The sequence below is a fragment of the Notamacropus eugenii genome, chromosome 4, assembly GCF_028372415.1.
Source record: "Notamacropus eugenii isolate mMacEug1 chromosome 4, mMacEug1.pri_v2, whole genome shotgun sequence".
Classification (NCBI taxonomy): domain Eukaryota; kingdom Metazoa; phylum Chordata; class Mammalia; order Diprotodontia; family Macropodidae; genus Notamacropus; species Notamacropus eugenii.
In genome coordinates this window covers 56,837,867-56,851,438 of record NC_092875.1, presented here as the reverse complement: position 1 = coordinate 56,851,438, position 13,572 = coordinate 56,837,867, and the positions used below count along the sequence as shown (strand labels likewise).

At 43.9% G+C, this 13,572-nt stretch overlaps 1 protein-coding gene and 1 long non-coding RNA gene across 5 annotated transcripts in view; one reads left to right on the top strand and one right to left on the bottom strand.

Moving 5' to 3' along the window:
- Nucleotides 1-2,415, top strand: part of LOC140499565 (uncharacterized) — a 57,214-nt gene extending 54,799 nt beyond the window's left edge. Inside the window, exon 3 of the long non-coding RNA XR_011965482.1 lies at nt 208-2,415. This is a non-coding gene — a long non-coding RNA (uncharacterized lncRNA). The remainder of the gene's footprint in view (nt 1-207) is intronic.
- A 3,102-nt stretch (nt 2,416-5,517) lies between these two features.
- CASP14 (caspase 14) lies at nt 5,518-11,909 on the bottom strand. 4 transcript variants are annotated; one of them, XM_072601159.1, is made up of 8 exons: nt 11,471-11,909; nt 10,271-10,313; nt 9,635-9,767; nt 9,269-9,418; nt 8,833-9,058; nt 8,221-8,346; nt 7,896-7,999; nt 5,518-7,041 (listed from the first exon to the last, which is right to left on the bottom strand). In XM_072601159.1, the coding sequence occupies exons 3-8, from the start codon at nt 9,665-9,667 to the stop codon at nt 6,937-6,939; spliced, it is 744 nt and encodes a 247-aa protein (XP_072457260.1). In that variant the 5' UTR covers nt 9,668-9,767; nt 10,271-10,313; nt 11,471-11,909; the 3' UTR covers nt 5,518-6,936. The 4 variants fall into 4 exon arrangements, with proteins under 4 accessions (XP_072457260.1, XP_072457261.1, XP_072457262.1 ...); XM_072601160.1 differs by having other exon boundaries at nt 9,635-9,713; XM_072601161.1 differs by lacking the exon at nt 10,271-10,313.
- Nucleotides 11,910-13,572: the final 1,663 nt, after the last annotated feature.

Sequence of the window (13,572 nt, the reverse complement as noted above, 5' to 3'; positions counted from 1 at the left end):
TAGATATTTTGCATAACAACACATACAGATGATTTAAAATTTTAATTCCCTCATTGAGATACTTGGGATATCTTCTAATCTTGGATCTGTTATTGTATAACAGTATAATTACATAGTTATAATTATATAATGTTACAGTGTAGCAGTATAATTTTGAGCAATTCTATTTCCTCCTTTCTTACTCTCTGCTCCCCCTCCTTCCTACAGGCTGCCCAGACCCTGCCCCACTGGGAGCAACAAGATGGCTCGCCCTGCTTGGATGAGATGGGACCTACCTTCTCTAATCCTTCAGTGAGATGGAGGAACACCCAACTTTACCATCCATCTGCCCTTCTAATGTGTCCTAATGTGTCCTTACTCTCTGTTTTGCCTTCCTTTCTTTCAGACCCCTGGCTCTTGCCATCCACCTTATAGCTGGGACTATAGGACTGGGGACTTTCTATTTACTTTACAATCAAACTCTCTTTTATGTGTCTTCTTCTCTCCCTACCTCCTGCCTGATTCTATCCCCCTCCTATTAGAATGTGAGCTCCTTGAGAGCAGGGACTGTTGTCTTTTCTGCTCATGTACCCAGTGCTCAGCACAGTCCTTGGCACATAGTAAGTACTAAGTAAATGCCTTTTCATTCATTCATTCTGAGTTCCAACTTCCCTACCTATACAGTGAAGGTGTTTGGATGAGTTCACATCTAAGGTCTTCTCCAGTTCTTACTAGTCTTAATATTAAATGTTTTATGGTCCTTTCTAGGTCTCATAGCTTACATTCTTTTTTCTCAGATCTTTCCCAGGTCTGAACATTTTGTGCTCTAAGGGTCCTTCAGTTTGTCCACTCTGTATTTATGTTCGAAGATCTTGTTGCATTGTGACATTCTCTCCTTTCCGGATGTAAAACTGGGATTCTAGAATACTTTTTGAACATCACTTCCACTCAGGTGTTAACCCCTTTTTCTTCTTTAACTGCAACTCTTTTGGAGCTGTGCTTGCCCTGGAGGCATCTGATTGTTTTTCCTCCCAACCTTCCTTTTCCCTGAGGCTTCCACTGAAGCCACAATGAGTCACTGCTTGTCCAGGAGACCACTTTCACTTCCCTGGAGAAGACCCAAGTACCAGGAGCATGTTGAGAGACATGGTGTGGGCAAGAGAATAAAGATTGTACCTCTGCAAAGGAAACATTTCTCTATTCCCCATTTTTACTGTCTGGAAAAACAAAAACAAAAACAAAACCTTTTCTAGCATCAGCATTTCTCTGCCAGGATATGGGGGAGTGAGACAAACTACTGATGTGACTGTAAGAGGAGTCTCTAGACACAACTTGACCACATTGGATGCCACAACCTCAAGGATCTGATTGCTTCTTGACCATTGGCCCCTATTCTAGAAAAAAAAAAAAAGCTAATCATTTGCAGCTGCTGCGTCGGCTAAAACCCTTTCTTTAAAAATTATGACTGTAGTTTAGTAATTAACTCTTCTTGGTTTTCCCAAAGAATTCCTTTCCATCTGAGACTGTCTCCAAAAAAAGGAAGGATTAATAGACTGATGTCAACATGTGCCCTTGGACTCTGTCTTATTCAAAATAGGATCATACTATTTAGAGCTAGAATAGGCTTTAGAGATCATTTTTGAGAGTAATTCCTGTCTCTCATTTCACAGATGAGGACAGTGAAACCCAAGGTGCTTGAGTAATTTTCCCAACATTATGCAAGGCAGTAAATGGTAGGACTGTTATTTGAACCTAGATTTCCTAACTCTAAGTCTACTGATCTTTCTAGAACCTTGTAGTTGTTGCTTATTCTTTGTTTTCAAAGAGGATCTTCTGGGGCTTAGATGAAGGTTTTCATGGGATGCTTATCACACTTATAGATGATGTAAAGCTGGAAAAGATATCAGACATTGGATGATGGGAACAGTTCCAGATATATTTTGATAGACTAGAAAGACAGGCCAATATGATAATATAAAGCTTAATGAGAATAAGCATAAAATCCTATATTTGCACAAAAAAATCAATGGCTTAAGCACAAGATATAGGAAATGTGCTTCAGCAGTTTATTCATGTGCAAAAGATGATGGTCAGCATGCTCAATATGAGCTAACATTTTTAGTAATCATGTGACCTTGGAGCGAACATGGTGAATATTAAATAACATCACAGAAATGAAATTGACATCTTAACATACAAGAACAGACTCTTTATGGATGTGAGAGTTGCTCTTGTGTTGTCTGAGTACTGTTTGTCCCCTGATTGGTCAGAACAAAGATAAGGCAGCTAGGTGGCACAGATCTTCAGTCAGAGAGACCTGAATTCAAATCCAGCTTTAGACACTTAGTAGTATGTGACTCTGGGAAGTCACTTAACTTCTGTTTACTCCTCTGTAAAATGATTGTAATAATATCATAATAAAATGAATATCTACTTGCCAGAGTAGAATACTTTCTTTGGAAACCTGAAAATGTCATATAAATGCTAGTGATTATTATTATCAGATCAGAATTAGTAAAAAGCTAGAAAGAATAATGAGTAAAAGATATAGCATATAATTGATATAATTCAATTTATTACTTACACAAATTAATTGAATAAATTGTAAGAACCCTGAAGGCAAGAACTGTTTTTCACCCCTTTTTGTATCCCTAGAGCTTAACACAGTGCCTGGCACACTAGTACTTATAAATTTTTATTGATTGATCAATAATGAAAAACGGGAAATAGTAGAAATGATATTGATGTGGATTACAATTAATTTCACAGAGAAGTTTAATTCATTAGCATCAATTACCATAAAAAGGACTATAAAAGCATAGACATCACCTTAGTCAGCAGACACTTGCCAAGAGGAGAGATGTTTTCCAAAGGCCATGCCTGTTTAGAATATTAGCTCATTTGCAAAATCTCATGAAGAAGGAATAATAAACCAATAAGCATTTATTTAGTACCTACTACTATATGTCAAGCATTGGGGATAAAAACTGATGCTTTGATTACATTGGTACAGTGAACTCAAAGGTGAAGACACCCATTTCCAATATGTCAACACCTTCTCTGAGATTTTTAAAGAGCTTCCTTATAGTACTGAGAATAAGTGACTTGTTGAGGGTCATACAGCCACATAGGCCAGAGGGAGGTCTTGTTTTTCCTATGTGGATTTTTTTTAAATTTTAAAAACATTTTTATTTATAATTTTGAGTTCCAAAATCTTTTCCTCCCTCTTTGAGATGGTAAGCAATTGGATATGTTATGTATGTACAATTATATAAAACATTTCCACATGTCATTTTGTACAGAAGACAAAAAAAGTAAAAAATAGCATGCTTCGATCTGTATTCAAACAATATTTTCTTTCTCTGAAGGTGGATAGCATGCTTCCTCATTAGTCCTTTGGGATTATCTTGGATCAGTGTGTTGCTGAGAATAGCTAAGTCATTCACAATTCTTCATTGTACAATATTACTGTTACTGTGTACAATGTTCTCCTGGTCCTGTTCACTTCACTCAGCATCAGTTCAAGTAAGTTTGTCCTGTTTGTCATTTCTTATAGCACAATAACATTCCATTACAATCATATGTCACAACTTGTTTAGCCATTCCCCAATTGATGGGCCTCCCTTCAGTTTTCAATTCTTAGCCACCACAAAAAGAGCAGCTATAAATATTTTTACACAAATAAGTTCTTTTCCCTTAGAGGGAGGTCTTAAAGCCAGCTCTCCCTAGAATCAAGGCTGACTTTACTACCAAACTGTCTTTCTTTCAAAAAAACGAAAGGAATGGAAAGGAAAGGGGAAGATAAGAAAGGAAAGGAAAGGAAAAGAGGAAAGGGAAGGAAAAGAAAGGAAAGGAAAGGAAAAAGGAAAGGAAAGAAAAGAGGAAAGGGAACAGAAAAGGAAAAGAAAGGAAAGGGAAAAGCTCGTAGCACTTGATATTCTTCAGACAGTCCCCTATACAAGTAGTAATCAAGCCTGTTCCTGCTTACTTTGGAGACCAGATGAGATTGACTTGTCCAGGGTATTATGGAGGAACGTAGTGGGGTTTGCCTATAATCTTAGATCCTGGGAAGTCTGAGGCTGCAGAATTGTTTATGCCTAGGAGAATCATTTGGGTTCTAGTTTTCAACGCTGACTAGGTGTTTGCATTGAGTTCAACATCAATATGGGAAGCCCCAGGGGATGCTGGGCCACAAAGTTTCCCAGAGAGGAAAGATCTAGATCACAAGTGAAGTAGGTGCTGGGGATATAATGACAAAGATGAAACAGTCTCTGTTCTCAGGTAACTTCCATTCTGTCTGGGAGATGACATGTTTACATATAAGTAGACAGAACAAATGCCAAATAAATAGAACACAAGAAGACATGGATGGAGAGGATATGTTGTGAGGGGTATTAGGGAGGCTTGATGTAGAAGGTGGTGCTTCAGTTGAGTCTTGAAGGAAATAAGGGATTTTGCAAGATGGGGGATGAGGAGGAAGTTCATTCCAGGCAGGGGAGACAGCCAGTGCAAAAGTATGGAGATGGGATGTGGACTGTTGGGTGCAGGAAATCGCAAAAAGACCTGTCTAGGTATAGGAAAGTATAGGAAAGGCTTAATCTATAGTGAAACCAGAAAGATAGTTTGGGATCAGGTGATGAAGAGCTTTAAAGGCAAAACAATGTAAGTATTTAAATGCCAGACACTATGCTGAGAGCTTTACAAATTTTATTTTATTTGGTCCTCCCTACAACCTTGGAAGGGAGATGCTATTATTATTCTCATTTTATAATTGAGGAAACTGAGGCAAATGGGGTTAATGACTTGCCCAGACACGCACAGTGGAGGCAGGTTTTGAATTCAGGTCTTTCTGACTCTAGGTCCATTGCTGTCTTTACTGTGCTACCTATCTGCCTCTGGGCGGGGAGTGTCTGTCACATGGTCAGATCAGACCACTTTGGCAGCTGAGTACAGAACATGTTGGAGAGGGGAGAGACCTGGACACCATTACAATATTCCAGTTGAGAGATGTGTGTGTGTTCGTCCTTCTTTGCCGAAGAAGACCATGCCATCAGAGAAATGATGACATGACTTGCACTTGACTTTGTTTTGAGTGAGGGAGGGCTGTGCAGGTCACCAGCCTCACTTCTCCTCCAAAACTCATCAGGATGACTGGAGATGACTCAGGATGAGGCAATTGAGGTTAAGTGACTTGCCCAAGGTCACACAGCTAGTGAGTGTCAAGTGTCTGAGATGAGATTTGAACTCAGGTCCTCCTGACTCCTGCACTGGTGCTCCATCCTCTGCACCACCTAGCTGCCCCAACTGAGAGGTAATGAGAGCACGAACCAAGATGGTGGCTATGGGAAGAATGAGGGGTCAGATAGGAGAAATATTATGATATATAAATGATGAAATTAGGCACTTTTTCTGGCTGCATAGAATGAAGGAGAGTGAGGATGATGTCAACTTTGGTGACTGGAAGGATAGCGACACCTTCTACAGTAACAGGGAAGTTTGGAAGATGGGCGTGGTTGGGGAGAAAGATAATGAGCGCAGTTTTAGGTCCAATGTTCAGCAGTTTAATGAAAGCATTTTGTAAATCGTCACTATTCTAGAAATGGGAATTATCATCGTCATTATTATTATTAATTAAAGATGGCATATAATCAAGCATGCAATGCTCTGTGTAGGGGACAGACTCTGTGTGTTAAGTCAGAAGAGACTCGATCATCATGAACTGGAGTAGTACGGGAAGGCTCTGAGGAGTTGGGCCTTGGAAGATAAGACAATTCAGTTTAACAAGCATTTATTAGGCACCTATTATGTACCAGGCTCTATGCTTGGCACTGGGGATACAAACACAAAAAGTGAAAAATCTCTGCCCTTGAGAAAGTTGCATTTTCCTATGGGGGATACAGCACGTACATAGAAGCAACCAGTCTACCTGATGGGAGGCAATGTGGTGGGCAAAGATACAGAGGGCAAAAGTAAATTGTGATATGGAGGGGACTGTAAGGAGATCAGCCTGACTGAAATAGAGGGTGTGTATTAGAAAGGAGGGGGAAGATAAGGTGGCAGATCAAGGGTAGGGTCAGATTGTGGAAGACCTTGAATGCTAGACCAGGGAGTTGTGACTTGATAAAGCTGTATTTTAGACAGGTAAATCTAATTCTGATGCCTTGTTGTGACAGAAGAGTGACCCTGGGTTCCAGAAGGCTATGTCTGTTGACCACAAGCTGAAGAGGATCTTTAAACACATGCCAGGGATTATTGTTCCAATTATGATCAGAGAGGCCCATCACCAGAAAGCTAGCAGATCTGTTTGGTAGCAGTGGTGTCATTTGGCCAGGGCAACTTGTGAAGGCAGGGGTAACTTGCAATCTGTACTGGTGGGGGAGAGGGGACCCACATAGATAAAAATCACAAATACCTTGAAGTTTTGATGTGACCACTCAGTCTTACAGATTATGCCAGTGGAGTGCTTGTCCTAGAAGGCCTTACCAGGTCAGAAAATGCTTTGAGCACTGGCCCATCAGGCTGTTGGTCTTTTTTCTCAGGACTTGCCTAGCTAACAGCAGACACCTGTCACTAGAGGACTGGCTCTCAGGGGACTGGAGAGACTCAAGAAGGACCTCTCTCTATTAAGGTGGCACATAGTGGGCATATGGGTTAGTATCAGTGAAATCACTGATCTTGGAAAGGATCCTAGGGAGACTCAGGGGCCCTAGTTGAACACTGCCCCCAGATCTCAGACTCTTTTCTATATGGGAAGTGGAGGGAGTGAAGTGAGTAAGAGGGATAGGATGTGGGCCCAAGTTCTCAGGGAGTCCAGTGGAGTAGGAGGACAGCTACCACCTCAGCCTTGAGGAGGTGAAGGCACATTCCAGCTTCTCTGACTCCCCAAGGCCTCTGGGCACCAGCTCTTGAGCTTACTGGCTCAGGAGGTCAGGACCCTTCAGTCCAAGGTTCCTCCCACTATCGGAGATACAGCAGCTTTCGGAGAGTGCTCTGGACCTCAGGGTTCACCTTCCTAAGTTTGCCTCCTTCCATCAGCTCAGCATCAGCCATGCGCCGGGTCACCTGCGTGGACAGGGGAATTCAAGGTGAGCCTCAAGCTTTTTTGGTGGCCTTGTTGGGGGGTAGCCATAACCAGGGCTATTGAGAGGACTACGAGTAAGACCCTGGGAATAAATTAGAGGCACCCACAGTCTACATAGGTGGGTATTAATTCCAGTGCCTTCCCTTTTAAAATCAATTCCAGTTTCTGCTGTCTGTAGCTTGCTTTGCATAAATTTGTTTGCATATTGTCTCCCCCACTAGATTGTGAGCTCCTTGAGGCCAGGGCCTCTTTTTTACCTCTTTTTGTATCCCCATTGCTTAGCACAGTGACTGGCACATAGTAGGTGCTCAATAAATCCTTACTGAGTTGAATTGAATTGAATTCTTGAGCAGTGGATGGACATGGTTGGATGCTTTTGGAATATCAGGCTGAAGGAGAGGAAGGGAGGTTGGAGCTAGAGGGGAGGGAGGCTGGGGAGGAGAGAGATGAGGACTGAGGACAAGGATGGGAGAAGAACTGGGAGAGCTACGGATTCATAAGAACTAGAGTTGGGCCTTAGTGAGTGTTGAGTCATTTACCCCCATTTTAGAAATAAATAAAGTGAGGACCAAAGATGTGAAGTGACTTGCCTAAGGTCACATAGCTAGAAGTCACACAATTGGGATTTGAAGTTCAGATCTTGTGTTCTTTCTTGTTTTCTTTTTCTTCTTTCTCCCCTCTTCTCCTCTTCCTTCTCCTCTGCCCAACATCCCGTTCTTTTTCATGCTTCCTAGTCTCAGAGGGGCAGGATTTCTATTCTGAAAGGCTCAAGCCTCAAAGGAATGGGCCTGTGGGAAGGAGGGCTTTGGGACTAATCAGCTCCTCTGCCTCTCACCTCAGTCAGGAGATCTAGGATGTGGCCTTCCATATTGGTGAACACGTCCACTATGGTCTGGATGAAAAAGGAACCATCTTCCTCATGCCTATAGGCAATGTATCCTGGGAAATCCAAGAAGATCATTAGTATTATGCAAGGGTCAGCCCAAGGGGGGAGATTGCATTTGAGGAAAAATGTGGGGAAACAATGGGATTATCCTTGGTTTGTCGAGGGTTATGGGAAGGAAGGCAGGGAGGCCGGAAAGGTTATGAGGGAGGAATGGGGAAGACCATGGGTAGGAAAGGTGGGGAAGGGGCATTGGGAGCAGAGGGGGAGCTCCTACCCTCCACGGTGGCAAAGACATGCAGGATGTCTGTGTAGGTTGGGAGCTTGGGAGGCTTTTCTTCTGACAAGAGGACAGTCCCTCCAGTCTCTTCTGGTGGAACCACTTCACCAGTATCTTTCTGATCTAAAAAATACAGGCAAAGACATGATTTTCAGAAAGAGGCCCCACAGGGAGAGAGGTGGAACATCTTAGTCCTAATAGGGCTCAGTTGTCTGAGAACAGGAAAAGTGGGATGTGGGAACAACTGATGGACTTTGGGCTGTTGTTGGGTTACGTAGGCTGGACTGTGTATTCCCTGGGTTCTAAGATCTGGATGGAACTGGGTTCTGAGCTCAGAGGTTTGTGAGATTTCTGGGTTCTGTGACTGGGCTCTTAGCTATGGACACTGGACTCTTTGGGATCTGGGTTCTGGTTGGGCTTTGTTGAACTCTTTGCTATACTGGGCCCTGAGCGCTGGGCTCTGGGCTTCAAATTGGACTGGGCAGATTAGAAAGATCCTGCTACCTGCTCCTCCTCATCCTTCTCTTCTTTTTCCCCCCTTTCTTCCTCCTCCTCTTCCCCTTCTTTTCCTTTTCCTCCTCTTCCTCTTCCTTTCTTTCCTCTACTTACCTCCTCTGCAGGCCTGTACAATGAACACCTTGGGCTTGCCCCGAAGGGCCTGGCAGTTCTTGTTAGTGAGCATAGTAAAGAGTTCCTCCAACTGAATGGTGTTGCCATCGATCCCTTCCAGTATGCCTTCCTCACCATGGGCCATGAGCACGACAAAACAACAGCTCACTGGGTCTTTCATCCGGTCCATGTCATCTCTGAACTTTTCTAGCTCCTCCCAGAAACCCTGTCCAAAGATACTCAAGTCCAGGAGCCTTGACTGAGACAGGTCCAGAGGCTCAAGGGGGTATGGTCACTCAGAACTCACCCATGTAATGGCTTGAGGAAGGGAGAAGAGAAACTGAGTCTCCGGTTCCCTGACCCCACCCTGGGCTGGACCCATCCATCACCAGAGCCTGTGGTGAAGAGGCTGGAGTGGGGGGAGATGGTGCCATACCTTAGCTGGAAGATTCCTCCTCACTGTGCTCTTAAAGCCCAGGACCTCATACATGTGCTCCAGGGCTTTCACATCTGTTTCTGAGCCTGCTCGGTCCTTGGTGATACACAGGGTCAAAGCCAGACGGGCATCAGACATGTCATAAGCACCCTAGGTTCCAGAACAGGTCAAGGGTCAGGAGGACAGTGGGCCCAGGGACCTCCTTCCTCCTGCAGACTTATTGACTTTACTTCATCCCCTTTCCTCATTCTCAGTGGGATTGCTCTCATCATTCTCTCTCCACTCCTTATCCCCTTGCCCTACCCCCACCTCTGCCTCAATTTATGAACCATAACTCATCTCTTCCTGCAGCTTGCATGAACCTACCTGATCTGTAGATTGCTCAGCTTCTGAACTCATGTCTCCTCTTGCTCTTGTCCTAACGCCCAGGGCCTTTGGTTGGATCCTAAGGGAAGGGGTCAGGGTGGAGTTGACGCAGAGTAGTCAGGTAGAAGCTTTTCTGGGGAGGACAGAGAAGTATAGGGACTGGAAATGTTTCCCACTGCATTCCTCAGGGGAGGTAGAGTTGAAGAGATCCCAAAGTCCTGTGGTCCCCCTCCCCTCTTTTGGGGAGAGATAATACATAGTGTAATGGGAAGCACACAGGGCTTGGAGTCAAGAGACCAGGATTGGAGCCTCAGTGATGCCAGATTCTGCCCATGCATGGCCTTTATTTCTCTAGGTTTCAGTTCCCTCATCCCTAAAATTGGGGGGAATAGATGAGCCCTTGTATCTCTTCCAGTTCTGCTGCTGATTCTATCATCTCTTCATCCATATTATAGAGCGAGATATCCGAAAAGTGACAGATTTTTGTAGGATCAAAGACTTGGGGCTGGAAGGTTCAAGTCAAGATGCATTTATCAGGTGTTTTTAGGTGCTAAGCAAGGCAAAAAGCATGCTCCATGCCCTCAAGAAGAGCCATGTCTAATGGGGGAGGTTCCATGCAAACAAGTGTGTACTTACAAGTGTGGAAATGCAAGGCAATTTGAGAGGAAAGGTATTCGCCCTGAGGAGAGAGAAGAAACTGTCAAAGGCTCCTTGTAAAAGGCGGGATTTGAATTGAATCTCAAAGGAAGCTAGGAAAGTTGGTAGAGGACCAAGGGAGGAAGAGATGATCTAGAGATTAGAGATGATCTAATCTCTGCCCTCTGCTTTACAGACAGGGAAACAGGCAAGAGAGGAGAAAGTAACTTACCCAAGGTTACATAAGTAGTGAGTAGTAGAACCTGCATGTAAACCAAAGTCCTTTGATACCCCAGCTCTTGTGCTTTCCCCAAGATTTCTCCAGATTCTAGGGAATTCATCAAAAGAGTAGTAGGCAGGATGGCAGAGCCTGAGACTCTAAACAGGAGGGGGTGGACCCAAAGGGATGGGAGACTCCTGGCAGTGTGATGCTACCTTTGAACTGTCTGAACCATCAGAACACTCTCAAAATCCCTAGGAAACTATCTCTCTCTAAATTTTGTGCTGTAGTTATTTATAGATTTATCTCAGGGCTCTGTGTAGAGGAGAGGCTGTGGACCTTATTCCTCTGGGTCTCATAGAACCCAGCACAGGGCCCTGCCCAGAGGAGGCTGCCAATGACTACGTAGTTCTTTAATGAATGAGTGAATGAATGATTTGCTCTAACCTGGCTTTAGTCCAGTCAACAATGAAGGTGTTCCCATATGGATGAAGGAAGAGAGAGAGAAGGGTCAGAGAGGAAATAGAGGAGGGGGAGAGGATATAGAGAGGTGAGAGGGGAGCAGAGAGAAAGGGGAGAGGAGGAGAAGAGGCAGAGAAGATGAAGAGAGAAATGAGGGGAAAAGAGAAGAGAATGAAGCAAAGGATAGATGGGAAAGGTGATAAAGAGATAGAAGAGGAGAAAGAGAAGGAATGGAGGGGGACAGAGGACAGGATGAATAGGATAAGAAGAGGAGGAGAGGGACAAGAGGAGGAGGCATAATGAAGGGGATAGACAGGGAAATCAGGAGAGGAAGACAGAGGGATGAGATGGAGAGAGAGAAGGGGAAGAGGAAAGAAGAGAGAGAAGAGAGATAGAAGGAGGAGTATGGGCTGGGAGAGAAGAGGGAGAGAAGGACAGAGTGTTGGTGAGAGGTCACTGGGGCCCATTCCCCGGGAGCCAGGGCTTGGGTAAGTCCCAGTGCAGAGGGCAACACTTACCCACTCTGAGGTCAGCAGCCCCACAACAGAAAGGTCAAGAGAATGATGTGGTCTTGGAGAAGGAAGGAAGGAGAAGGAGGAAGGTGAAAGTCTTCAGTGCTGGGGATGGTCCAAGTCACAGGTACATCATCAAACTCCTTCCTTTTCCTTTGTCTCACTTTTGGCCACACTAGACAGAGGAAATATGCCTTGTGTGGGGAGGAGAGAGCACGGTCTGTGTCAGACTGACTATCACCTTGACTGCCAGTGACTTGAACGCTCTTTCTGACTTCCTTTTGAATGAGAGAAAGGGAAACTCCCTTCACGCAGACCTGGGTAAGGAAACTTGGCCAAACACCAAAGCACACAGGTCCTGGCCACCACCCAAGCAAGGCTCAACTAGGACCTACTGCTTGAGAGGAGACTGGCAACCCCAGGAACACCAAGACCAGGAATTTTGAACCTCAACAGTTCACAGATAACCTTCTCAAGAGTCTACTCAGCCAGGTGCCTTCTGTCAGTCTGATCTTCAACATTTAAATTTAACACACATTTATTAAGTATCTCTGGTATGCAGAACTTAGCCTCCCCCACCCTTATGCTCTCCACCTTTCCCATCCTCCAACTTTCTGTCGTCTCCCTCCTGATCCCCTCTCTAAATCCTCACTCCTAACATCTTCTCTCTCCCTCACATCCTGATCCTGTGTATATTTATTCTCACTATCATCCTTGCCTCCCCACCCTTGTCCTTATTCTTCTCATCGATCTTATCCAAAATCACAGAAGAGTTAGTTATGCTTTCTCCCCACCACTTAGAATCATCATCATATCTACTCCTGAACAAGACTCACCCCTTTTTGATTTTCCTCTTTTACCCCAACTTCTTTCATACCCCAACAACATTGTCCCCACCCCCATTCCATTTAATGAAATTCTTTCCAAACTTTGAGGTTTTGGGTACCAATTTTTTAGTATAGCCATTGATAAACCGGTACACATCTAAACAAGGACAAACAGGATAATGAGATGATTCAATATAGTCAATGAACTGGTGGTGTTTAGGCTGGAGAAGTCAACACTTTGTGGGGGGGACATGGTAATTACCCTCAAGTATTTTAAAGGTTTAGATTCATTCTGCTTAGCCCAAGAGGTCAGAAATAGGACCAGAGAGGCAGGTTTCAGTTCATTATAAGAAAAAGATCCCAAGAATTACAGCTGATCAAAAGTGAGATCATCTGATTGGAATGGTAGCCAGTTCCCCATTATCAGAAGTCTTCAATGAGTGACTGAGTGACTACTTTTCAGGGATCTTGTAGAAGGGGTGCTTTCTGTTGGGTGGAAGGTTCAGGTAGGTGATCTGGGGAGGTCCTTCCAATTCTGATGTTCTAAAAGTATTCCTTGTATAATGGTTGGAGTTCCTGGGGATCCAACCTGTAGAAGTTGCCTGTTATAAGGCAGAGTATGCTTCATCATTAACTTGTGAACAGCGACAAACAGCTGAACTCATTGTCTCTAAGAGATGATGAGAAGATGAGGAGCCAATGTCAAAATGAGGTTGCCTTTCAGAAATTTGGGAGATGACCTGTGTTGGGGTCAATTCCAATCTAAGGTGGTGAGAGCTGTAACTTGAGTGTTTCTTAGATTCAGAGCTGGAAAAGATCTTAGAGAATACCTAGGTTGATCAAGCGCCTCCCTCCAATTTTATAGGTAAGAAAATTGAGGTTCAATCCTGCTTAATTTTACACAGGTAGTAACTGGGTTGAACTGGGATATGATCCCAGGTTGTCTGACTCCAAACCTACTCTTTCCCACTCTACCACTCAGGCTTCTCTTTAGTCTTCCCTTCTGTGAGGAGGAGGGAAAAATACAATGAATCAATGAGCTTGAGGTAAAGAACCCAAGTGAGAAAATCTCCCAATCATTTTGGGTATATTCTGAAAAGAACATTCTGTTCTCAGCTGGGGCTGTAATACAAAGGGAAGAGCACTGCCTTTCCAGTCTAAGGACCTCAGTTTAGATGTTGACTCTCATTTACAGTTTCCTCATCTATAAAATGAAGGGGTTAGAGTTCGACTAAGATTCTGTCCAGCTCTAAATTGAAGATTCCATCAACCACATCTTGG